General features: G+C 39.2%; 1 protein-coding gene across 1 annotated transcript in view; it reads left to right on the top strand.

Annotated features, from left to right (window-relative positions):
* PCNX1 (pecanex 1) overlaps positions 1–27828 on the top strand; it is a 161880-nt gene that overhangs the window by 28507 nt on the left and 105545 nt on the right. Inside the window, 5 exon segments of the mRNA XM_070417286.1 lie at positions 84–292; positions 8709–8814; positions 13011–13056; positions 14226–14315; positions 22447–24147. Coding sequence (XP_070273387.1) covers positions 84–292; positions 8709–8814; positions 13011–13056; positions 14226–14315; positions 22447–24147 — 2152 coding nt within the window.

Genomic DNA, 27828 nt, shown 5'->3' with positions numbered 1-27828 from the left:
TTTATTCTTAATTACATATTTTTCTAACTGAATGAAATATAAGATATTTAAAAATGCACATCTTTATTTTTTTCCTCTCAAAGGCCCTTCCTTCTTCCATGATTATAGTAGCAGTTTATTGTCCTGTGATAGCTGCTGTTTTCATTGTTCTGAAGATGGTCAACTATCGACTCCACAGAGCACTGGATGCTGGAGAAGTTGTAGAAAGGAATGCAAATGAGTTCAAAGATCAGCGAGCCAAAGCTGAGCAAGGCAACTGTTCAATCAGGAGAAAAGACAGCAATGGACCGAGGTAAGGTCCCCCATGTCACTCTGTAATGATGTAGATCCTGCATGAGTACAGTGATGTGATTATTGTATTGTGCCCATTCTGTAACCTGGTTTTAAGGCATATTTATTTATATGCCACAATTTATTTTTATGTGATCTATTCTGTGAATGTTTATTAGTTGTACACATAATATGTCAAGTTTTGCAGGATTTTTTTTCTTATTCCAAATTATATAAATAATTCACATGTCTACTTTCAGTATTCTTATTTTATTTTTCACTCTTAAATTGTAGTCAATCTGAAAACATTCTGATTTTCTTTTGTAGGTTTAGTCCCAGCACTGTTTAGTGAATAATAAATTTTTTTCCGCAGTGATTTTAAATCCTTTATTTTTTATGTACATTACTTATGTCAATTTCTGGGTTTTGTTTTCTGCCCCATTGATCTTCCTGTCTTTTTTTTTGTGTATAACATACTGCTTTTTGGCTTTCTAATAAGTTTAATACTTAGCAGTGTGAATCCCTCTTCAATATATTTTTTCAATGTTATATTGGTTATTCTCATGCATATACTTGCTTAGATTTTTGTGAGATGTCCCCTGTGTGCTCATCCTCCAGAAAATACCTTTAGAGTTTTGATGATAATTCTATTAAATCTGGAGAGAATGCAACCTTTAAATAGAGAGATGCTGTGTATACCCACTTATTCACTTGTCTGTTATGTCTTGTAAAACTTCAGTTTTTTTTTAATGGGTTCTGAGTATTTCTTAAGTTTATTTTGTTTCTATTAGGAAATGCGTACTCTTGTATAGCAGGTAAGCAAACAGAATATAGACCAGGGGTGGGCAAACTTTTTGACTTGAGGGCCACAATGGGTTCTTAAACTGGACCGGAGGGCCGGAACAAAAGCATGGATGGAGTGTTTGTGTGAACTAATATAAATTCAAAGTAAACATCATTACATAAAAGGGTATGGTCTTTTTTTTTTTTAGTTTTATTCATTTCAAACAGGCTGGTTCCAGCCCGCGGGCCGTAGTTTGCCCACGGCTGATATAGACTCTGCACTTAATGTATGGGGGCTTGAATCACTTCCTGATTGTATGATCTTGGAGGAGTTACTAAGTTTTATATGGCTTGACTTCCTCATCTGAATGATGAGGCATATAATAGTACTTATAGTACTACTAGAGGCCCGGTGCACAAAAATTTGTGCACTCGGGGGGCAGGGGGAGGGGGGTCCCCCAGCCCGGCCTGTGCCCTCTCGCAGTCTGGGACCCCTCAGGAGATAACGACCTGCTGGCTTAGGCCTGCTCCCGGGGGGCAGAGGGCAGGCCCAATCCCTAGGTGCAGCCCCTGGTCGGGCTCAGAGCAGGGCCGATTGGGGAGTTGGGGCGCCGCCCCGTCATGCACAGAGCAGGGTGGATAGGGAGGTTGCGATGCCACCCTCAGTCACGCTCAGGGTAGGGCTGATTGGGGGGTTGGGGCACCGCCCCCTGTCACACTCAAGGCAGGGCCGATGGGGAGGTTGCGGCGCCACCCCTTGTCACGCACAGAGCAGGGCCGATCAGGGGGTTGGGGCGCTGCCCCCTGTCACACACAGAGCAGGGCCCATCAGGGGGGTTGGGGCTCCGTACCCTGTCACACACAGAGCAGGGCCCATCAGGGGGGTTGGGGAGCTCCCCCCTGTCACACACAGAGCAGGGCCCATCAGGGGGTTGAGGATCTCCCCCCTGTCACTCACAGAGTAGGGCTGATAGGGGAGTTGGGGCACCACCATCTGTCACACACAGAGGAGGGCGGATCAGGGGGTTGGGGCGCTGCACCCTGTCACACTCAGGGCAGGGCCAATGGGGAGGTTATGGCTCTACCCTATCACACACAGAGCAAGGCCCGTGGAGGGGGATTGGGGCGCCACCCTCTATCACCCACAAAGCAGGGCCGATCAGGGGGTTGGGGCGCCACCACTGTCACATTCGGGGCAGGGCCGATGGAGAGGTTATGGCTCTACCCTGTCACACACAGAGCAGGGCTGATCAGGGGGTTGGTGCGTCTTCCCCTGTCACACACAAAGCCGCAGGGCGATCAGGGGATTGTGGAGCTCCCCCCTATCAGGCACAGAGCAGGGCTGATCAGGGGGTTGGGGCGCTCCCCTGTCATGAACAGAGCAGGGCGGATAGGGAGGTTGTGGCCCCGCCCCCTGTCACACACACAGCCGCAGGGCAATCAGGGGGTTTGGGCGCTGCCCCCTGTCACGCTGATCCCGGTGCCGGGAGCCTCACTGCTCCTCTGATCCCGGTGCTGGGAGGCATATTACCCTTTTACTATATAGAATAGAGGCCTGGTGCATGGGTGGGGGCCGGCTGGTTTGCCCTGAAGGGTGTCCTGGATCAGGGTGGGGATCCCCACTGGGGTGCCTGGCCAGGCTGGCTGAGGGGCTGAGGGCTGTTTTCCCGAAGCGAGTGACTGAAGCTTCCAACCGCTCCTTGTTTTCTTTTTTTTTTTTTATTCTGGGCCAGCTTTAGCTCTGAGGCCTGGCTGCTGAAAACATCGATACAATGTTGCTAAAGCCCGGCTGAATGAAAGCCAGTTTCTGGTGTTTTGTTTATCTTCTTATTTGCAACATAGTATATAGTTTCTTAGAGTTGTAGCTCAGAGGCCGGCTAGTGAGGCGGGGAACGTTGGAGTCTGCAGCAAGCAAGCCTCATGTTCGCTTCCAGCTGCCTGGCTGCCGGCCGCCATCTTGGCTGACAGTTAATTTGCATATACTCACTGATTAGCCAATGAATAGGGTAGCGGTTGTACGCCAATTACCATGTTTCTCTTTTATTAGTGTAGATTAGTACTCATGGGACTAATAGTGCCCATAGGCCATATTACAATTAGAACAAAGGTTAAATGAGAAATCCTGCAAGAACTAAGGATTTTTATTGGAATTAAGTTGAATTGCTATCTTTACCAAATTGAATCTCTCCATTTATTTAGTCTTTTTTAAGGTCTTTCAGTGAAGATTTATTATTTTTCCATTAAAAGGTTTATATAGCTTTTGTTAAATTAGCCAAATTATTTTATACTTTCTCTGCTATTATACATTTTTTATAACTACTTTTTTGTTTTTTCCCTTTAAACGAATTTAGCAGTTTACTTTGTATCCAGCAAACTTATTAAACTCCCTATCAACAATGAAACTTTATAGTTTCTTTCTTGATTTTCTGTAAATGATGTTTTATTTCTTCCTTTCTAGTCCTTATACTTCTTGTTTAACTTTTTCATTGGCTATGTTTAACTTTTTCATTGGCTATGACTTCTAGCACATGGTTAAATTGAAGTAGTATTAGTGTACATCCATGTGTTTTTCTAATCTCAAAGTGTTTTTAAATTTCACCATCAAATAGGGTCTTTGTTATAGATTTTTGTTTTTGATGTCTCCCTTTCCCCACCTTCCCACCTTGTGACTCACATTTTTTTCTGAGGAAAAGACATGAACAAGAAAATCTATACTTTTATTTCCAGAGCCTATCTCTGTGCTTAGTACATAAAAGCTGTCAGTTTGTTGCATGAATGAATGAATATAGTAGGACTACTTGAGTATGATGCTTTTCTTTGACTGCAGTGCAGCAGTTAAAAATGCTTATTAAATCTGTATCTTATAGGAAGAGGCAAAGTCATTGTATTACATTTCTAATGTTTCCGCAGAGGATATTACCCTTAGAATTTTATGATTTGAACAAAAACATTTAGGAGATAGACCACATTTTTTCTCTGTTTCTCATAGCAGTAATGCTTACAGTATTATAAATTAAGGATATATTTAAACTGTATGTAAGTGAATTTTAGACTAAGTTTTCTGAAGATTTATTTTGTTTAGGAACTTTGTTTTTATGTAGTCATACTTTTATGAACAACATTGTAATCTATATTTGTCAATGGTGCTAGGATGTTTCTGATGAAAATCTGAGCAGTTAATGGTGCTAATAATCAACCAATTAGTTTGTGAAGTCTCCTTTATAATTCAGATTACACTCTATCCTTCTTCTTTTCTGCCTTGCCCTGTACCTGGTATATAATTTTTAACAGATGGGAAAATTAAGGTATAAAGGTCGAATTTGGTGTATTGCTTACTACAGTTGACCAATTTGCTTCTGTGAGAATTTTAAATTACTATGTTTTCCAGGTAGTATGTGCTAAAACTCTCCATTGCTGAAAATTGGCAAGGCTTGCCAATAAAGAAAATTCTTACTCAGCTGTTTTATATGTTTAGCTATATTTAGTATACATGTGGCTGGCTAACAGTTCTGCTTCTAAATTTATAGAGAAGAGAGAGGTATAGTAATTTTGCTAGAGGATTTTTTTAAGGAGTCATTTATTGTTTTCTTCTTTTTCGCTTCCTTAATATCTTCTTCTTACTCAATGTTGGCCATTGAGCATTAGTTCTAGAACATTGTTTCTCAGCCAGGGGTGATTTGCCCCTAAGAGACATTTTTGCTTATTACAACTAGGGGGAGTGCTACTGGCATCTAATTTGTAGAGGTCAGGGATGCTGCTATGCACAGGATGGTCCCCACAATCAAGAATTACATGACCCCAAATGTCAGCATTGCTGACGTTAAGAAACTTGCCAGATGATGGTGTTTATTTTTGGTTTTGAGCTGGAAAGGGAATTTCAGTGTCTTATTTGTTGAAAGGCAGTAATGGTATCTCAGACTGTGTGTGAGCTTCCGAGTTGTACAGATCTGGTGTTCAAATCTTTTCTCAGTCTTTACTGTTTTGAGTGCCTACATTCAGGTGTGTGGGGAAAAAACAAAAAACAGATATGATAACACATTGTAGAGTGCTGTGTAAGTGTTATTTTTATCCTCCCTTCCCACTTGAACTCCACATACCAGTGACTCAGTGCATGTTGTTTGCTCCTCTGAGACCCTAGCCAAGTTTTTTCACCCTTTGGTTTTTAGTTTTTTTCATCTGTTAAATCATAGGTTTTAAGAAAATACTTCATGAGAAAATGCAAATAGAACACATGTTCCCATGACTAGAATGTACTACTTAGTGAATATTTGCTTTTATTTTAATTAATAATATTACATTCAGATTATAATCGTTTGGACTTGCTGTCAGAAATAATGTATAAAACTAGGCAAGATTGCCCTGGCCCATGTGGCTCATTGCACCAAAAGGTTGCTGGTTCCATTCCTGCCCAAGGCACCTGCCCAGGTTTCGGGGGGTGCAGGAGGCAGCCAATAGATGTTTCTCTCTCACATCAATGTTTCTCTCTCTGTCTCTCTCCCTCCTCTCCCTTCCTCTCTTTCTAAAATCAATAAAAAACAACCTTAAATAAACAAAAAACTAGGCAAGATTATCTATCAATTGATGACTAAATAAGCAAAATGTATTTTATTTATTAAATGGAATATTATTAGGCCATGAAAAGGTATAAAGTGCTGATACATGCTACAATATGGGTGAGCCTTGAAAACATTATGCCAAGTGAAAGAAGCCAGTCACAAGTGACCACATAATATATGATTCCATTTATGTGAAACTAGAGGCCCGATGCACAAAATTCGTGCAAGGAATTCGGCCCTGGCAGCCCCAGCTTCTTCCAGGGGGTCATCCGGAAGGACATCCGGAAGGTCATTTGGCTGTCTGGTCTAATTAGCATACTATGCTTTTATCATTATAGATGTCCATAATAGGCATCTGTAGCGACAGAAAATAGATTAGTGGCTACTTAGGCCTTGGCAGGATGGGAAGTGGATAGGGTGGTAAAAGCTAAAGGGATTTGCTTTGGTGGATAAAAATATTCTAACATTAACTGTGGTGATGGTTGCACAACTTTAGGAATATACTAAAAGCTGTTGAAGTGCAGAGTTTAAATGGATGATCTGTAATTTATATATCAGTAAAGTTGAAGTATATAAACTAGGCAAACCTATATAAACCTTTCTCTGGTATTGTATATTTTTTCCTTAGTCTTTACCTTGCTCTCCATCTTCTGATTTTTATGGAATCTTACTTAGAAAATGAATTCCAGTGGAGATAGAGTGATGTTCTGGATATTATTCATCACTAGTTCAGTATGGTAATAGCTGTCTCTATATACTCACTTAAGGTTTTACCAGATTAGAAAAATATTCCTCATCCTGGCCCGTATGTCTTGTATGAGTTAACACCAAACAACTAACAAACTCGAGCATGTTCCACTTTTCTCACACATGGACATTTGTATGCTGAATTGGTTTTCAGATTTGTAACCGATTTCCAATATGCTTTATTTTTATAAATGGATAGCAAGTTAGAAAGCTAATTTTCTTTATTGAATATTACCTATCTATAGTCGGTGGCCTAGAGTTAGGAACCCTTAAGCAAATAGGGATCTGATAGTTATGAAACCATTAATAAGAACACTAAATATCATATCGTGATAAATACTTATCACGATAAGTGTTGCATGGAAGCAACACTTACAAGCAAATTCTATTTTGCCCATATCTTTTGATGGCAGTTGTCAGAATACCCCACCCAAACAGGCTAAGGGAATTATGACTCACATTACTGAAAAATCTGTATGTAAGGGATGTCTTCAAATGTGTGATTTCAAAGTGGTCGGAAGGTGTGATTTTAAACAATCACTTTGTGGTCCTGTTTCCCTTCACCAGGCTGTGACCTTTTCTTTTCATTGGTTTTTTAGACAGCCTCTCCCATTGTAGTTGTAAAAAAGAAAGAGAAAAAGCAGCTACATTAACATTAGCAGATAGAGATAAATGTCTTTTCTCAACAATAGAATACTCCTGGCCTGATTCAGGCTAGCTTGAGTTGGGTCATGCATGTGCTTATTCTAGAACTGAGCTCTATCACCAAGAGAATAGGACCTGCTGATTGACTTTGGTTAGTAGAACTCACTGAGGATGGGTCAGCCTCACCCAAAGCCATATGAGAGTTTGGGATAGGGTGGTTCACCAGAAGAATTTTGGGTTGCTTTTTTGTTTGTTTGTTTTGTTAATGAAAAGGCTGAATTAAGTGTTGGATGGCAAAATAGTTTATATCCACTATAATGCCTAGCATATATCCTAGAACTTTTATCCTTGATAATAATAGCTAAAAAATTATTGAGTACTTAATTCTGTATATGCCAGATAGAATAAATAAAAAACTTGGGGCAAAAAATAAGGTTATGATAAATTTTAGGCCTGAGTTGTTCTAAAAGTTGTGTTCCTAAGGAACTTTATACATTTTTAAAAAATTGGTGTGATCGCTTTTCCTAATTTGGGGGAATCCCATCATCTTTAAGTACTACTATATATGGGGACCTCCCCAGTTTTTTGAACCTAGAACTTTTCTCTTTTATCTAGTACCTGTTGTTACTATATAGTGAGCATCATTTTATTTAACTTAAGCCTTCTAACTCCTAACTCCTACACACAATTTTAGGTTTCCAGTTGTATAAAACAAGTTAGTATCCCAGTTAAGTGCTGTTAACTTAAAAAAAAATACAGATGTAAGTTGCTTGACCAGGATGACTGTTCTTTTGCATGTCCACCATTGTGTCGCACAGGTCAGTCAGACTGGTCCTGAGAGTGGTATAATATCTCATTACTTGCTATGTTTACAATGACCGATTTCTCTTTGCTCTTAGGAAACAAAAGGCAAATCATTTCTTTTCTAGAGTGTTTATATGACACACATCAAAAAATATGTACTCTGTTTGGTGTGCCTATTATAATTGTAATTCGAGGACTGGTGCATGAAAATCTGTGCACTGGTGTGGGTGGGGGGGCATCCCTCAGCCCAGCCTGCCCCCTCTCACAGTCCAGGAGCCCTCAGGAGATGTCCTACCTGGCCTCCCTCTGCAGGAGGCGACCGGGCTGATCAGGGGAAGGTGTCGTCCCCATCACCCTGCTGCTGCCGCCACTGCCGGCGGTGGCAGTTGCGAGGCCTGAGCCCCAGGCCTCCCAGCTGCCAGGGCTCACAGCTTCCTGAGACCAGGGCCTTGCAGTCGCCGGGGCTCACAGCTGCCTGAACCCACGGCTGCCGTGAGCCCTAGGCCTCTCAGCTGCCTGAGCCCACAGCTGCCTGAGCCCATGGCTGCCATGAGCCCCAGGCCTCGCAGCCACTGTGGCTTCTGTGGCTTTGTCCTGATGGATGTCCGGAAGATGTTCGCCCTAATTAGCATATTACCCTTTTATTAGTATAGATTAAGGTCAGTTTCTAATGTTGATTGTAGACAATTTGAGAGAGTGTTTTTAAGTATTTTCAAGGAGTGATGTGTTTATAAAATAGTTCAAATTCTTAGGTTTATAAATGAAAAATGATTTTTTTTTTTTTTTTACCATTTGCTCTATTAAAAACCAGAACCTCTTAGTTTTATAGAAAAAATAATAAAAAGAAAGCCATTGGTGGCGGAATAATGGCAGTTTCTCTCTTTTTTTCATTCTTTCCCACAGTGATCCTGGTGGAGGTATTGAAATGTCCGAGTTCATTCGAGAGGCCACACCACCAGTTGGTTGCAGTTCAAGAAATTCTTATGCTGGCCTAGATCCAAGCAACCAGGTAGAAACCTGTGTGATTTTATTTGGCTTTTTTTCCTATTCCTGATGGTGGTCTCAGAAGTTCTCCTGTCTGTAATAGTCATTTGGTGTTTATCTTGCTGATTAATAATGTTTTGATTATTTATTAATATATTTTATTGATATTCTTATTTTTTTATTGCTTAAAGTATTACAAATAGTATTACATATGTCTCCTTTTATTCCCCCCCTTGACAATCCCCTGGCCGTCCCTACCCCCCAGTGTCTTATGTCCATTGGTTATGCTTATATGCATGAATACAAGTCCTTTGGTTGATCTCTTACCCTCCCCCTCCCGCCCCCCAACCCTCCCCAACCTTCCGGCTGTAGTTTGACAGTCTGTTCGAGGCTGCTCTGCCTCTGTATCTATTTTTGTTCATCAGTTTATAATGGTCCTTCTTATCCATAAATGAGTGAGATCATGTGGTATTTTTCTTTCATTGACTGGCTCATTTCACTTAGCATAATGCTCTCCAGTTCCATCCATGCTGTTGCAAATGGTAAGAATTCCTTCCTTTTTACAGCAGCATAAGTATTCCATCGCGTAGATGTACCATAGTTTTCTAATCCATTCATCTGCTGGTGGACACTTAGGCTGTTTCCAGATCATCGCTATGGTAAATTGTGCCGCTATGAACATAGGGATGCATATATCCTTTCTGATTGGTGTTTCTGGTTTCTTGGGATATATTCCTAGAAGTGGGATCACTGGGTCAAATGGGAGTTCCATTTTTAACTTTTTGAGGAAACTCCATACTATCTTCCATAGTGGCTGCACCAGTCTGCATTCCCACCAGCAGTGCACGAGTGTTCCCTTTTCTCCACATCCTCTCCAGCACTTGTCGTTTGTTGATTTGTTGATGATAGGCATTCTGACGGGTGTGAGATGATACCTCATTGTTGTTTTGATTCTCATCTCTCGGATGATTAGTGACTTTGAGCATGTTTTCATATGTCTCTTGGCTTTCTGAATGTCCTTTTTTGAAAAGTGTCTATTTAGATCCTTTGCCCATTTTTTGATTGGATTGTTTATCTTTCTTTTGTTAAGTTGTATGAGTTCCCTATAAATGTTGGAGATTAAACCCTTATCGGTGATAACATTGGCGAATATGTTCTTCCATGCAGTGGGCTTTCTTGTTGTTTTGTTGATGGTTTCTTTTGCTGTGCAGAAGCTTTTTATTTTGATGTAGTCCCATTTGTTTATTTTCTCTTTAGTTTCCAATGCCCTAGGAGCTGTATCGGTGAAGAAATTGCTTCGGCATATGTCTGAGATTTTGTCGCCTTTGGATTCTTCTAGTATTTTTATGGTTTCCCGTCTTACATTTAAGTCCTTTATCCATTTTGAGTTTATTTTTGTGTATGGTGTAAGTTGGTGGTCTAGTTCCATTTTTTTGCATGTATCTGTCCAATTTTCCCAACACCATTTATTGAAGAGACTGTCTTGACTCCATTGTATGTTCTTGCCTCCTTTTTGTCAAATATTAATTGAGCATATTGGTTCGGGTCGATTTCTGGATTCTCTATTCCATTGATCTATATGTCTGTTTTTGTGCCAGTACCAGGCAGTTTTGAGAACAATGGCTTTGTAATACAGCTTGATATCAGGTATTGAGATCCCACCTACTTTGTTCTTCTTTCTCAGGATCGCTGCAGCTATTCAGGGCCTTTTTTAATTCCAGATGAATTTTTGGAGAGTTCTAGGTCTGTGAAATATGCTGTTGGTATTTTAATGGGAAGTGCATTGAATTTATAGATTGCTTTGGGTAGTATGGACATTTTAATGATGTTGCTTCTACCAATCCATGAACATGGTATGTTCTTCCATCTGTTTATATCTTCCTCTATCTCTTTTTTCAACTTCCTGTAGTTTTCTGAGTAGAGGTCTTTTACCTCTTTAGTTAGGGTTATTCCTAGGTACCTTAATTTTTTTTGGCATGATGGTAAATGGGATTGCTTTTTTAGTCTCTCTTTCTGTAAGTTCACTATTGGTGTATAGAAATGCCATAGATTTCTTGGCGTTGATTTTGTATCCTGCTACATTGCCGAATTCATTTATTAAGTCTAGTAGTTTTTTGATGGAGTCTTTAGGGTTTTTTATGTACAATATCATGTCATCTGTGAATAAGGACAGTTTTACTTCTTCATTTCCAATTTGGATGCCTTTTTTCTTCTTCTTGTCTGATCACAATTGCTAATACTTCCAGTACTATGTCGAACAGGAGTGGTGAGAGTGGGCATCCCTGTCTTGTTCCTGTTCTTAGGGGAAATGGTTTTAGTTTTTGCCCATTGAGTATGATGTTGGCTGTGGGTTTGTCATATATGGTTTTTATTATGTTGAGGTATGATCCTTCTATTCCCACTTTGCTGAGAGTTTTTATCAAAAATGGGTGTTGGATTTTGTCAAATGCTTTTTCTGCATCGATTGATATGACTATGTGGTTTTTATCTCTCAGTTTGTTTATGTGATGTATTACTTTTATTGATTTGCGGATATTGTACCATCCTTGCATCCCTGGGATAAATCCTACTTGCTCACGGTGTATGATCTTTCTGACGTACTGCTGGATCTGATTTGTGAGGATTTTGTTGAGGATTTTGGCATCTATGCTCATGAGGGATATTGACCTGTAATTCTCTTTCATTGTGTTGTCTTTATCTGGTTTTGGTATTAGGGTGAGTTTTCACAGTAAGTACATTTTTTTGCTGAGCATACAGTTTAATCAACAGTTACATATATTGCAAAGTTCATTTTTATTGGCTATATCAAGAATTTATTAGTAGTTTTAACATGTTTGTGTATGCATATTTTATTATTCACTGCCATATAACTTTTATATAGTATACATATCTTAAGTGGATTTTTACATACACACACATACACATACAGTATATATTTAATTGCCATCCAGATCAAGAAAGTCCCTCATACTCCTTCAAAGTCAGTATTAAGTTATATTTTGAGCAAATTTCTTATGGTATACTTTTGTTCAATTGAATCGATGTAAGGAAAGATTTAGTAAAATACAAAATATTACTTGAATGTTTTTAATTTTATTCTAAGATGTTAAATTTGCTTGAGTGTTTTCTTCTTGAATCCCTTGAAAACAGATTATAGAAAGAGTTACTGAGACTTGTTGATTTAGTAACTGTCACGTTGTTATATTTTATTTCCTAAGGTGTTTGTGGAATTTGTGGTATTTGTTAACATAATTTTTATAGTAGTATAATAAATGATGGTTGTGAAATTTTTAGGGTAGTGTTATACCATCTTTAATATAAGCATTAAAAGTTCAGTAGATTTTAGTTTTCTGTTTATATAGGTTGTGCTAAAAATTCATTTTTCATAGATGTCTTAATTTTTAATTATTTCTAAATATGTTATAGCAATATGCAAAGAAGTACTTACTTTTTGTCTGGAACTGAGGAAAATACATATTGATTTAACAGTGTGACAGTTGAAGATTTAGATTGCTCTTTTTGGGATATATTGTCTTGTCCTCCAAATCTTGATCAGTCTGAATTTATTTCAGATAGACTCAATACCTAATTTTGATTTTGTTTATAATATGAACATATCATGATGCAATATAAAAAAATGATAATTGGCCTTGGCTGGCATGTCTCAGTGGTTAGAGCATTGACCTATGCACCGGAGGGTCTTGGGTTCAATTCCCAGTCAAAGGCACATATCTGGGTTGCAGGTTCAATCCCTATCCCAGGTCAGGGCTCATGTGGGAGGAGGTAACCAATCTATGTGTCTCTCTCACGTCAATGTTTCTCTCTCCCCTCCCCCTTTTCCCTTCACTCTCTCAAAAAAATCAATGGAAAAATATCCTGAATCCTCGGGTGAGGGTTAAAAAAAAAAGAAAAAAGATAATTACATGGCATAGATTGCTTGAGGTTGGAGGCATCCTACCCTGGGGGTTCCACGAATCCTGAGCATACAGAGGGACTCAGGGATTCAGTGTCCCAGCACACCTGTAATGTACACACAGTTGTGCAACAGCAAACAGGCCTGTGACTCTGATGTAAAATGCCTAAACGGTATCTTTTAATATTGATAAAAATGACTGATTATATGTTTTGATAATAATTTGGTTTGATGATCTTGCTAGTATATTGATAATAACATAGAACTAGCATTTTAATTAGTTTTACTTGTTTCATGCCATTTTTCAGATTGGATCTGGTTCTTCTCGTCTTGGAACAGCAACAACTATTAAAGGTAGACATGATCTAACTTGAAAGTTGTCTGTGATTTTCCATTATTTTTTGGCTGTAATAAAGATAACTGAGCATTTTATATTCACATGTAATAAAAATTGTTCTTGAAATTATTTTGTAGATAAAATTTGTATCTGATACTAAAGGTTACTTGATTTAAATTGTGTTCCCTTTTCATCATTCAAATTTCACAAAGGTATTTGACCATTTGCATTACATTGCATTAATTGTAAATTTTGTTCTATTAAACTTCCTTGCCTTGAGGGAAAATACTTTTGTGGGTTTTAGTGAGATTCATGAAAAACGGAGTAATTTAATGTGAAACCTTTAAATTGGGTGCAATAAGAAAGGGAAAATGTTTTTCTATACATCTGAAAATATGCCTTTTATTTTATACATTTACTAGAGGCCCGGTGCACGAGATTCGTGCACTGGGGAGTGGGGACCCTCAGGCCGGCCTGCACCCTCTTGCAGTCCGGGACCCCTCGGGGGATGTCCGCCTGCCGGCTTAGGGCCTAAGCTGGACGTCAGACACCTCTCTCGCAGTCCGGGGCTCTTGCAGTTCAGGACTCCTCGCTCCTTACCGCCTGCCTGCAGTAGAGGTGGGAGAGGCTCCTGCCACTGTTGCTGTGCTCGCCAGCCGTGAGCCCAGCTTCTGGCTGAGCGGTGCTCCCCCTGTAGGAGTGCACTGACCACCAGGGGACAGCTCCTGCGTTGAGTGTCTGCCCCCTGGTGGTCAGTGCATGTCATAGCAACCAGTCGTTCTGCTGTTTGGTCTATTTGCATATTAGGCTTTTATTATATAGGATTTCAAATAAATGTATATTATTTTAATCTTACAATTTTTTAGCTTTACTAATTTGCCCTGGGAAATTTATGTTGTTTCAATTTCAATTTTCATTAAAAAAAAAAACACAACTGCTTCTTTTTAAAGAAATAGTTTTATTAGCTAACAATATAAAGCTTCCCATATTATTTGTTTTTAGTGCTATTAGAATAATTATGTGGTCTGATAGTCTACTGCTTTTGTAGCTAGAGAATACTGACACAGCATATAGTGAACTAATATAGTAGATATCTACTGTACTGTTTGATGTCCTTCCTTGTTATGCCAGTGTACAGTTGTTATTTTTAATATAATATCTTCACATGTTTCTCTTAACTTTGTAGGAGATACAGACACTGCTAAGACTTCTGATGATATCAGTTTAAGTCTGGGCCAGAGCTCTAGTCTTTGTAAGGAAGGAAGTGAAGAACAAGGTAAGAACATTATACCTCACAGTGACATGTATTGTGTGGATCAGGGTGAATTTGTAGAATATGCTGCTCACATTTTGGCAGAAGTTTATAACAATTTAATAATTGTTTTTAAAAGAAACTTTAAAGTAAAATTATTTAATAGGATAATAAAACAGAGTGCTGTAATTACTTTTAGCTTTCTGGAATTCAGTTATACATGTTCTGCCAACTAAACATGAAGAGACAAGTTTTATGAGCATATGCCCTAGAGCAGCCATGGGCAAACTACGGCCCGCGGGCTGGATCTGGCCGTTTGAAATGAATAAAACTAAAGAAAAAAAACCGTACCCTTTTATGTAATGATGTTTACTTTGAATTTATATTAGTTCACACAAACACTCCATCCATGCTTTTGTTCCGGCCCTCCGGTCCAGTTTAAGAACCCATTGTGGCCCTCGAGTCAAAAAGTTTGCCCACCCCTGCCCTAGAGTGAATATGAGATGGGAGATAAGTATCTGCTATTCCTTTAGTTGGTCAGAGCATCTTGCCTAGCTTAATGATAACCTAGTATATAAAACTGTTGTTTTTCCATTTAGTGTGACCTCTAAATGCCAGCTGCTTCATATCTTGTTCAACAATATGTTTTAATGGAGAAATAACTTGCTGTTGGAGTTTCTGAGAAACTATGTTTGCCTCCAGCATGGTGCCTGCCTCCTCTAGCATATTTTTAATAGAAATTTTGGCTTCAAGTGATTTTTTTTCCTCCTTATTCAACTCAATCATAAATGAGTATTTTGGATTTTCTTGGAGTTTTCTTTTTTTAAAGAACTGCCAGATTTTTTGTTTGAATTTTAATTTTCAAACATGAAAGGATGAATATGTCATCCTGAATTTTAAGTGGAGATTATTCCAGGTTATAATCAGTGAGACAGAAAATTGTCTTATTTCTGGCCTGTTGTTATTATTAGCCTGGGGAGAGGGGGGTAGATAGACAGGCTGATAAATTTCCTGTATTTAATTATGAAACTTATTCATGAAATTACAAATAGATCACAAAGTTATGACATTTTCCCATTAATACAGGTCCAATTCCTACAAGTAGATTTTGTTTCTGGTACTTGGAATTTTAAGTTTATCACTGTAACCCTGCTGTTTTAGAATTATAGTACCACAATCATTGTTTATTTGTTTTTGTGGGCTACCCCTGCCAACCTCCTCCCTGCCAAAAAATACTCTTGAACATACTGTATGATATGGAAACTATTTTCTCAAAAAGTAAAGGTGGGTTGATCCATTTGAGAGTTATAGTATCCCTTTTTATAATATTTAATTATCAGGATGTCTCAAAAACTAGGTATCGTAGAAGGGCTAGTGCATTTAGGGGTCATATGTCTTTTTATTTTCTATCTGGGAAGTAAGAATTTTGTAGTGTGGCAAGTTAGGAATTATATACACACAAACATACCCTTGCAGATACATAATGACTAGATAATGATGTTCACTGAGTGCATGTTGTTATCTAGATTAGGGGTCAGTAAACTTTCTATAAACAGTCAGATCGTTTTGTAGGCTATATGGTCTCTCTTGTAACTACTGAACTCTGCATTGTAAAGTGAAAGAGGACATAAATAACACATAAATGAGTGGGCATGGCTGTATCACCTGACTCATATAGGCCTTAGTTTGTTAACCCCTGGTTTAGGTCTTCTTTTCAGCCTTTATCAGGGATGGGGAACATCCGGTCCAAGGGCCAGATAAGGCCTGAGAGATCATTTGGTTTGGTCTTGCCAAGCATTAGGGATGAGTTAATTAAATGTTTAACCAGATATAGCAAGCTAATTTTTAAGATGTTAGTTTTGTATGGCCTGTTAATGATGTTATAAATATCCAAATGGCCCTTTGCATCAAAACGTTCCCCACTTCTGCTTTATACACATTCACCCAGTTCGTCTTTAAGCATTTAATATTAATACTTTTATTCTCACTGGTCAGGTGAACATATCATGGCTTAGAGAGGTTACAAGAAACTTGCACCAAAATTACACAGCTACAAAGTGGCAGTCTAGTTTTGAATTATGCTTTTAATGCTATACTATTATACTTTCATGTAGGTTTATCACCTGCTTTTATCACATATTTTCCCACATAGTTAACATGTAACATATCTAGTATTCATTATGTGCTCAGCACTATTTTAAGTACTGGGAATAAATCACTTACAGTACTGAAAAATCAGGGAGTAGGAGGATAAGATAGGGAGTTCAGTTTTAGGCATATCAGGTAGGAGATGCTGTTAGACCTCTAAGCAGCAATAATCCTATGTAATAAAAGCCTAATATGCTAAGTGTCCGGTCATCCAGTTGGCCATTCAACCAATCAAAGCATAATATGCTAATGATATGCTAAGGCTGCTCAACTGCTCGCTATGACGTGCACTGATGACCAGGGGCCAGACAGTCGACTGGTTGACCAGTCACTATGACGTGCACTAACCAGCAGGGGGCAGACACTTATACAGGTAGGTTAGTTTACTGCTGGGGTCTGGCTGATCGGGACTGAGCAATTAGGGCTGGACATGCCCTGGAGGCCTCCCGCAGTCCTCCCTGGCTAGCCAACCTCCCACGTCCCTCCCCAGCCCCAATTGTGCACTGGTGGAGTCCCTTGGCCTGGCCTGCGCCCTCTTGCAATCTGGGACCCCTTGGGGGATGTCAGAGAGCCGGTTTTGGCCTGACGGCAGAACGACTGGACGCTGTGACACGCACTGACCTCCAGGGGGCAGACGCTCAATGCAGGAGCTTCCCCCTGGTGATCAGTGCGCTCCCACAGGGGGAGCACCGCTCAGCCAGAAGCTGGGCTCATGGCTGGCAAGCGCAGCGGTGGTGGCGGAGACGGAACGGGCCTAAGTCGTCAGTTGGACATCCTCTGAGGGCTCCTGGACTGTGAGGGGGCGCAGGCTGGCTGAGGGACCCTTCCTCCCCTCAGTGCACAAATTTCGTGCACCGGGTCTCTAGTCTATACTAATAAAAGGGTAATATACTAATTAGACCGGGAGACCTTCTGGGAGACCAGCTGGGGAGTGCAGTTGGGGGCCATGAGGCCGGCAGGGGAGGACAGTTGGGGGCCATGAGGCTGGCCGGGGAGGACAGTTGGGGGCCATGAGGCCGGCAGGGAAGGGCAGTTGGGGGCCATGAGGCTGGCAGGGAAGGGCAGTTGGGGGCCATGAGGCCGGCAGGGAAGGGCAGTTGGGGGCCATGAGGCTGGCAGGGAAGGGCAGTTGGGGGCCATGAGGCCGGCAGGGAAGGGCAGTTGGGGGCCATGAGGCCGGCAGGGGAGGGCAGTTGGGGGCCATGAGGCTGGCAGGGAAGGGCAGTTGGGGGCTATGAGGCCGGCAGGGGAGGACAGTTGGGGGCCATGAGGCCAGCTGGGGAGGGCAGTTGGGGGCGAGCAGGCCAGCACGGGGGGGGGGGCAGTTGGGGGTGAGCTGGCTGACGGGGGGGGGGCAGTTGGGGGAAAGCAGGCCGACAGGCAAAGTGGTTGGGGGCGATCAGGCAGGAAGACAGGTGTGCGGTTAGGAGCCAGCAGTCCTAGATTGCGAGAGGGATGTCTGACTACCGTTTTAGGCCCGATACCACAGGGCCTAAACCAGCAGTTGGACATCCCCGAGGGGTCCCAGATTGGAGAGAATGCAGGCCGGGCTGAGGGACCCCCTTCCTTCCCCATCCCTGTGCACGAATTTCATGCACTGGGCCACTTGTTCTATATAATAAAAGGCTAATATGCAAATCAACCAAATTGTGGAACAACCGGTTGCTATGATGCACACTGACCACCAAGGGGCAGATGCTCAATGTAGGAGCTGCCCCCTGCTGCTCAGTGTGCTCCCACAGGGGGAGCGCCGCTCAGCCAGAAGCTGGGCTCACGGCTGGTGAGCACAGTGGTGGTAGCAGGAGCCTCCGCAGTAGTCGGACATCCCCTGAGGGCTCCCAGACTGCAAGAGGGCATAGGCTGGGCTGAGAGACTCCCGCCCCGAGTGTACACATTTTGTGCACCAGGTCTCTAGTTAATAGATAATTAGGTAGGTCTGGATTTCAGGTAAGAAGTCTGAGTTCAGGTTGTAAAATTGGGAGTTTTCAGTGTATAAACACCAAAAAGTTTCATCATGTCAACTGTAAGGTTGTGTTATGAAGTTCATAACAAAGCAAGCCTGCATAGTTGGCCAGCTTGGAGTTAGGAGACCGGGCTCCCTGTTCCAAATCTGTTAGTCTTGGCTACGATTTGGCACCACCTAGTGGCAATTATTCATTCTGGCTTAAATATCAGTTGAGGCTCTTTGGTTTCTCTGGGTGGTTTGGCTTTACAGGACATTGACCTTTAGTTAGTTGGTTAGTTGATTAGCTGGCACTTGTTTTATCAGCATGATTCAGGGTAATTAGGAGAAAACTGAGCATGTGGAAAGGTGCACTCTTCTTTTTCACGTCTAAGGAGAGATTTCCCTCTCCAGCCTCATTCATGTCTTCCCGACTCAAGATCAGAACTTTACTTAGCCCATCCCCATAAGAGTAGGGGGCTGGGTAGAAGATGGAGAAACTAGTTACCAGTATTTCTGAATTTTATTATCATGGGGCCAGAAAAATGAATGAGTTTTTTATAGAAAAGAGAGACTACAGATAGAAAAATGAAAGTTCCAAGGATTGAGCTCTGAACCACTTCAGTTTAGTAAGTCCAGGAGGCTGAACATAACAACTGGTGAGGTAGAAGGAACACCAGCAGCGTTGTGTCCATTGTTTCAGGGAAAGGGATCAGATCAGCTTCGTCAAATGTTGCTAATAAGTGGCTGAGACTTGACCATTGGATGTAACAGTGTTGTTGGCGACTTTGATAAACATTTTAATGAGTGGGATTAGAATACATGTAAGAGAGAATTAGAGGAGAAGAAATGGAAAACAGTTAGTATAGACTACTCTTTTGTAAAGGGGATCAGAAATACAAGGTGCAAGAGGGGAAGTGAGGATAAAGGGAAGATTCGGATTTTGTAAGAATAGGTAGGAGAAATAACAGCTTGGTGTGTGTTTTTATAATTGATGGGGATGATCCAGAAGAGAGGAGGAGAATGTGATTTTTGTTTATAAAAGTAGTATGTGGTAATTTAAAAAAATACAGTTATGTATGAAGAAGAAAATAATTCACACTTCTGCCACTGAGCTAACTGTTGTTAATATTTTTTTAGTGTATCACTTTTATTTATTATGGTGATATAATCCACATACCATAAAATTTACCCTTCTAAAGTGTAAAATTTAGTGAGTTTTAGTATATTTGCAACGTTGTGCACCCATCACCACTATCTGATTCCAGAATATTTTCATTATGTCATAAAGAAACCCAAATCCCATTATATTCCCCATTTCTTTCTTCAGCCAGCCCCTGGCAACTTATAATCAATTTTTTGTCTTATGCATTTGCCTATTCTGGACATTTCATATAAATGGAATTGTATAATATGCGGCTTTATGTGTCTGCTTCTTTTATTTTGCATGTTGTAGCACGTATGAGGACTTTATTTCTTTGTATGGCTAAATATGGTGTATTACTTTTAACATCCCCACAAACATGCACACATTCCCTAAGTATTCTTTTGAACTATTACAGATTCAAATATTTAATGCCATATTTTTTACTTAAGTATTTTCTCATATTAATACATATTTTGAAAACATTTTTAGTGCTTGCATGTTAATAGACCATAATTTTTTCAACCTTTTTTTATTGGAGATTTTTATGCTTTTTATGTTTTAAGAAGTTTTATCAGAACCTGAGTTGAATAATTTTTTGCTAAAACCTTATATGCTTATTTCAATTTATCCTTTAGCAGCAATCTCTAGAAATTGATTACAGATCATGGGTGAATATACTTTTGAAAGGCTTTTGGCTGTATTGCCTGATTGCTTTACAGAGGTTACACCAATTTTTACCACTATGAGCAGAATATGAGCATGTCTTTCTTATCCTAAACACCACTAGTAACAATCATTGGGAAAAAAATTAATTATATGAAAAATAGTATCATTCTGTATTGATTTAAGCCTGTCTTTGACTATATGACTACCAATAAGAAAAATGTCTAAGCACGCATATTTACTAAAAAGGTTCCTAAAATCACCTAAAGTTAAACTTTTTAAGGTATACTTATTTTGCAATGTTGAAAAAAGTGCATGTGCTGAAGTAAGTTTGACTGTCTTTTAAAATGAAAAACTTAAATTTCTGCTTTATTAATGTCATAGAAGGTAGTTGGTTTTGATTGCTGGCATTTTTTAAAAAGTCTTTTGTTGTACATTAGAACTAGCAATTTTTAGCTACTTGTTCAGTTCAGTTTCTGTTCTATAAAATTCATAACCTTGAAATGTGAATATCACAACATTCCATAGTTGCTTGTTAGAGATACATAGAGAGTTTTTAGAAATAACTTTATAATTTCATACTACAAAAAAGTAAATACAGTGCTAACTTTAAAATTTTGGTATTTAGAGAATATAAGACCCCAAGCATAGTGACAGTTATTTTGGACAAATGATAAGGAACATGGATTTTACTTTTCTTGAAGACTTTAAAACATAAGATATTAACCTTAGGGGAAATTTTTGTGCTTGTATTGTTAAGATTCTACTGGGAAAAATTTGACTTACTAAGGAATCTATTATTTTAGTTTGTCTGTGCAGTTACGACACATAAAAATAATTTTTCTTTTTATTGAACTAACAGCAGATTCAACCATTTTTGTCTGTCAGAAGTGTATTGAAAATTAGCTAATGTGCAGTTTGGTTGTCAAGCCATATTTCAATATAAATCACACTGTAGGTAGGTAGATGGATTTACTTATATTTGAATACGTATTATATATGGTAACCTAAGTCACTAATAACTAATCACTTCCCTAACGGAGGGTTAAAGGAATAGTCTTATAAGGGGATATATATTTTTTCATGAGGCATTTTGTAATTGTTGCATCAGCAATGAAACAAGGAGATGCAGGATTTTGCCTCTTAATTGTTTTAATCTTTTCAATCATTACAAACATCAAGATATCTTCTTTTTTTTCCCCCTTGGCTGTTTTTTAAAAAAATATATATTTATTTATTGATTTCAGAGAGGAAGGGAGAGGGAGAGAGAGATAGAAACATCAATGATGAGAGAGAACCACCTACCGACTGCCTCCTGCATGTCCCGTACTGGGGATCGAGCCCACAACCGGGCATGTGCCCTTGGCCGGAATCGAACCTGGGACCCTTCATTCCGCAGGCTGACGCTCTACCCACTGAGCCAAACTGGCTAGGGCAAGATATCTTCTTATATCTTGTTTGGCATTGGTCAGCCTTTTGATTTTTTTTTCTGTTTCTGATGACTAGTTTTTTGTTGATTTGTAAAATTATTAGTTTTAAAAAAATATTTTTGTGTTATGTTAATGAGATAATGATAGCTACTGTTAATTGTGTCAGACACTGTGCTAAGCAATGTATGTCATATCTCATTCAATGGTACTGCTGGGATTGATATTGCGTTTTACAAGTGAGAAAGCAGAGGCTTAGAGAGGTAATCCAAGGTTACCCAATTAGTAAGTTAGAGACAGGGCTCACATAAAGATCTCAGTCTATTTTAAATATAATTTTTTGTTGCCTCTTATTTAAAAATACATATGTATTTATTGATTTCAGAGAGGAAGGGAGAGGGAGAGAGAGAGAAATATCAATGATGAGAGAGAATCATTGATTAACTGCCTCCTGCATGTCCTCCATTGGGGATCAAGCCCGCAACCCAGGCATGTGCCCTGACTGGGAATCCAACTGTGACCTCCTTGTTCATAGGCTGATGCTCAACCACTGAACCACATGGACCAGGCTGTTGCCTCTTAATTTTTGTTGATAATTTATAGACTCTTTTCTGAGGATACTAGTTCATTTCATTATAGAATGCTGTCTTTGTGCAGCTATGAAACAGAAACCACCTCTTTGGAATGACTGGCCAATTGTTATTTAGTGAATTACTTGAGAAATTGTTTACACTTGATTAACTGTATGCTGTGAATTCTTTCTATTGTTAAACAGTAGAAAAGCAGATCAAGAATTTGTGTTAACATTTCCAAATGTGTTTGAAACAGATTTGGCAACTGATCGGAAGCTCTTCCGTTTGGTCTCCAATGATTCCTTCATCTCCATTCAGCCTTCCTTGTCCTCTTGTGGACAGGACTTGCCAAGGGACTGCAGCGACAAAGTGAGCCTGCCAAGTCACAGCCACCACCATGTCGATCAGTCTCTGTCTAGCGCCTGTGACACAGAAGTAGCTTCTCTCGTCCCTTTACATTCACACTCTTACAGGAAAGAGCACCGGCCACGAGGTGTACCACGGACCTCTAGCTCTGCTGTGGCTTTTCCAGATACTTCACTGAATGACTTCCCTCTCTATCAGCAAAGACGTGGGTTAGACCCAGTGAGTGAGTTAGAATCTTCCAAACCTCATTCTGGATCCAAAGAATCCTTGGTGGAAAATTCTCATTTATCTGGGGAATTTCAGCTTGTTGGTGAGCTGAAAAACAGTCATTCTCAGCCACCTACAAAAAGTGGGAAGAGCAAGCCTTTGAAAGCAGACAAAAGTATGGACAGCTTGAGGAGCCTGAGCACACGGAGTAGCGGGTCAACAGAGAGCTATTGCAGTGGAACGGACCGTGACACTAACAGCACTGTCAGCAGCTATAAAAGTGAACAGACTAGCTCAACTCACATAGAGAGCATCTTGTCAGAGCACGAGGAGTCTCCTAAAGTGGGAAAGAGAAGTGGTAGGAGAAAAGAATGCTGTGCCGAACCAGAGGATAAGAGTAGCTGTTCCAGTGACAAAAGGACTAGTAGTGAAAAGACTGCCTTGGAAGTGAGTACAAACAATGAGGTTCAAGAGGCCAAGGATTCAAATACCGCTGATGATGTGCACGATCAGAGAGGTCTCAGCCCCTCTGCTTCGGAAGAAGCCAACAAAAACCCCCACGCAAACGAATTCACTTCTCAGGGGGACGGACCCCTGGGAAAAACTGCCGACAACAAGGAGGAGCAGAGTGATAAGTCTGCTGTTTCAGTGGACTCAAAAGTTTCGAAAGACAGTGGAAAGCAAAAGGAAGGGGATGTAAGACCTAAATCGTCCAGCTTAATCCATCGGACAGCCTCTGCCCAAAAGTCGGGCAGGAGACGGACAGGGAAAAAACGGGCCAGCAGTTTTGATTCAAGTCGGCATAGGGACTATGTTTCCTTTCGAGGTGTTGCTGGTACCAAGCCACACAGTGCTATATTCTGTCACGATGAGGACTCCAGTGACCAGAGTGACTTGAGCAGAGCATCGAGTGTTCAGTCTGCTCACCAGTTCAGCAGTGATAGCTCTTCTAGCACCACTTCTCATTCGTGTCAATCTCCTGAGGGAAGATACAGTGCTCTCAAGACTAAACATATCCCTAAAGAAAGGGGCACTGACTCGGAGCACACACACAAAGCTCATTTGGGTCCTGAAGGAACCGGCAAAAAGCGGACAACACGTCGGACTTCTAGCACAAATAGTGCCAAGACTCGGGCCCGAGTGCTGAGTCTGGACAGTAGCACAGTGGCATGTTTGAATGACTCCAATAGGCTAATGGCACCCGAAAGTATAAAACCCTTAACCACTTCAAAGTCAGACCTCGAGGCCAAAGAAGGAGAGGTGCTAGATGAGCTATCTTTACTGGGACGGGCTTCCCAGTTAGAGACAGTCACTCGATCTAGGAATAGCTTGCCAAGCCAAGTTGCATTTCCTGAAGGTGAAGAGCAAGATGCAGTCAGTGGAGGTAAGTAAATTACAGGAAGAGATTTCCCAGGAGTCATTGCAGTTATTGGTACTATTGAAATATACTTTGTGTTAATATCTCCCCTTCCACTATGTTATTAAAATAGACTTTCTTCCTGAAGAAGCAGGTGCTTATCTTAGAAAAGGTTTTGGTATGAACATCAAGAAAGTATTTTTTGAGTTGTGTTCTTTGAATATACCAGTTTGTTCTTAATGGCATTCACCGTTTCTAGGCCAGTTGCCACCTGTTAATATTTTATTAGGAATAATAAAAATTGGTCCTCTTTCTTCTTTGTGTAACAATAGCAACAATAAAATGTAGAATTTCATTAGGGCACCAAACTATCTTCAGTTATTTCTTATATATTGTATACTGTGTGCCACTAAACTTAAATCACTCAACTTGTTAATGTGAGATTTTCCCCAAACATTACTTTAGCTCTGACTATGTACTTTGAATCCTTGAATCTCCTTTAATGTCTGTCTCTTTGGTTTTATTTTTCTGTACTCAAGTTTTAGGCATTAAGAACAGTTTTTTTTTTTTCTGTAACTTTATACTTTTCTTAAAGTTTATTAAGTTGAAATTTGTAGTTTATATTGGCCTTTAGTGTCTATTAATGGTATATGATGCTCCCTGTGGTTAACAGTGATAGTGTTTTGGTTAAAATAATAGCTTATTTATTTCAGATTTTTGGTTAAAATAATAGCTTATTTATTTCAGATTTATGGGAAATTGTGCAAAATGTGATAGGTGATTTTATATTATCAGTATGTTTTGGCCATTTTGTTTATTTAAAAGTTGTTTCTTGCTGTTTCCTCCTGCCCAGAATTGTTTGTTTATTCTGTTCTGGTTATTATGGAGTCTGGTCCTTGACTAGAATGAGAAGAAGGAAATCACTGTAATTTCTTTAATCCCCAACCCCATTCTTTTTATTCATATCTTTAGTTTTAAAGCTTATAGTCTGTTGGTATAATAATAATCAGTCTTATTAAAAGGTATGCTCAGTTTTTTTGTTTGGACAAGCATTCTGAAATATAAGGACATGCTTTTTCTCTCAAAGAATTCTAATTTCACCCAGAGTATTTAATAAGTCCATATTGTGGCAAACATTCTGTTGTTTCTTTTGGTATATTTTCTAACAAAGACGAATTTCTAATGAGAACGTAAAAAGATTGATCATTAGTAACTACGGAAGAAAATAGTACATCTAATCTAAATATTGAGAACTAATTACATTTGAAGTAATTATAACCATGCTTCGGGTATCTGACATGGATTTCATTCTGTTCTTTGTAAAAGGTCTGATTTGTTTCCAGTGATTTCTCATACAGATCATATCAGATATGTTCATGACATGCAAGAAACCGCGAGTTTTAAAATACAGCTTAATTTTTAAAGTTGTCATTAAAATAAGTTGTAAGAGTGAACGTGCTATGGGAGAAAAATATTCCTGAAATGTAAATACTAAAAAATACATAAAAGAGCTGTAATAAATTTTTATGTCTTTGTATTTAAGATGTCATTTCCTTTTCACAGGGATTGTAAAGTGTTTTGTTTTTTAGGAAAAGTTATATGGAAGATGTTAATTGTTTCTCGTTGCAGATCTTTGACTAATATGTATCAGTTTTTGTTTTCTTTTGTGTACTTATTAAAATATAACCCACACAAATAAACCATTGATTGTTAGTAAGAAACAAAATACTGAACTAAAAATGTTTATGCATTTTGGTGGAATAAATGTAATAGTCTGTGGGTTGTTAAAAACCATTGTTTGCCACAGGAAGGCTATTTTATTCGAGCTTCATTGGGTTTAGAATAAAAATATGAGCATAACTGAACTGGTTAAATGTGTTGAGGATTTATAGTTACATGGATTTCATCATATTTTATTGTTTGGGCTTTTTGGAAAATTGGAGGTAGTGGGAGGGGTTGTGTTGGTTCTCATTATTTAAAAATTACACAGCATCTCCAATACTTGCTAAAAATTTGTTTATTTTTGCATTAATTGTTGAACAGTCCTGTCTGACAGTTTAGGAGAAAATTTTCTGGACTACCATTCTGCCTTACATACTGTACTCCTGAAATGTGTCAACAAAACAGAGGATGCTGCTTACCATTCATATGCCTATACCTAAGCCATAAATAGTTTTATCCTAATATATTGTGAGGTGCCAGTGAGTTCTCCAGTTTTTAAGCTGAATGGTGTTGGTAATGGAATTTAGGAAATGTACTTTAAAGTCCTAAAATAAAATACTCTAAAATAGGAGTTAATCTAACACAGGGACATGAAGTCACGCTTATTAGTGTATGGGCACCACTATAGTCCTGGCTCTAGGAAAACTACTTACCTTCTCTAAGCCTCTGCCTTCTGATCTTTCATTGTGTTGATCAGAGCATCTATCGCATAGGGCTCTTGTGAGGAGTAAAGGAGTTACTATGTGTAAAATGCTTAGAACTGTATCTGGCACATAGTAAATGTTTGAGTGCTGCTATTACTCTTATACAGGCCAGTTTATTAAACTACTCAAATGTATCCTATTTTTAAAGTAGAAGAAAATATAGAAATGAATTAGAGATATTCTAATTGTGCCATTGTGAAACTCAACAGTAGTAAAAATACTATCTGCAGTCCTAATTTGTTACATAATAAAACAGGAAAACATTTTTATAACATCTAATCTAGTAATAAGATTTTAATCTTATTTTGGCAGCAATGTGTCAGATAACTTCTTTTGATATTTAGTCACAAAACAAGTAACTATTTTCATAGGATTTCTCACCATTAATCAAGTATTTTGGTTAATGTTGGATTTCATTAATAGTGATTTGATTGATTAGGCAGGGAAAGTGTTTAGATTCAAATGAAGGTATTTTTGTTGTCGATCTTGAGTTGTATACTTTTTATAGTTATAAAGCATTTCTTTAATAATTTGACTAATGTGTATATATATATTTATATTGATTTCAGAGAGGAAGGGAGAGGGAGAGAGAAACATCAGTGATGAGAGAGAATCATTGATTGGCTGCCTCCTGCACGCCCCCTACTGGGGATCGAGCCAGGGCATGTGCCCTTTACTGGAATCAAACCTGGGACCCTTCGTCCACAGGCTGACGCTAATATTTTAAGAATAAAACTATACAGGTAAGTTATATATGATAGAAAAATGTTGTTTTTCTAACATATGTATCAGTTTCTTTTGGTCACTTGAACTTATTTACTGCACAAGTCAACGGATTATAAAGAACAACCAGCATGGAGAGGTTTATTAGTCGCTCTGTTATATTTTGTATTTTTTTTTCTGAATTTCTTGTTTTTCTGTTTAAGAAAATTATTTGCAATGTAATATTTGGGTCATTATTCTGTAGCATGAAATAGGATCCTATTATAATATTTTTGTGTTCGGAACCAGAAATAATGTTTTGTTAAGGAAGTATTACTTTATTCAAAGAACAGTCAAATCTTTTCAATAAGTAGTTTAAGAAGATTTATGCCATACGTGTACACAGAAGGCTGGTTATTTTGAACCCAACATTTATTGAACATCAGAAAGAAAAGACAAAGACCACTGCACAGACAAGAACATATAAATTAAAGCTCCGTACTTTACTAAATAGAGGGACTCTAAATTCCAGTGAATTCATTTTCTGATTTCCCAGTCCATGTGGCAAGTTAGAAGAAGG

Source organism: Myotis yumanensis, unplaced genomic scaffold (assembly GCF_028538775.1).
Source record: "Myotis yumanensis isolate MYYU_CA2020_CCGP unplaced genomic scaffold, mMyoYum1.0.hap1 SCAF_1, whole genome shotgun sequence".
NCBI lineage: Eukaryota > Metazoa > Chordata > Mammalia > Chiroptera > Vespertilionidae > Myotis > Myotis yumanensis.
Note: the sequence above shows the minus strand (reverse complement) of the source record. Positions and strands in the feature narration are given on the sequence as shown.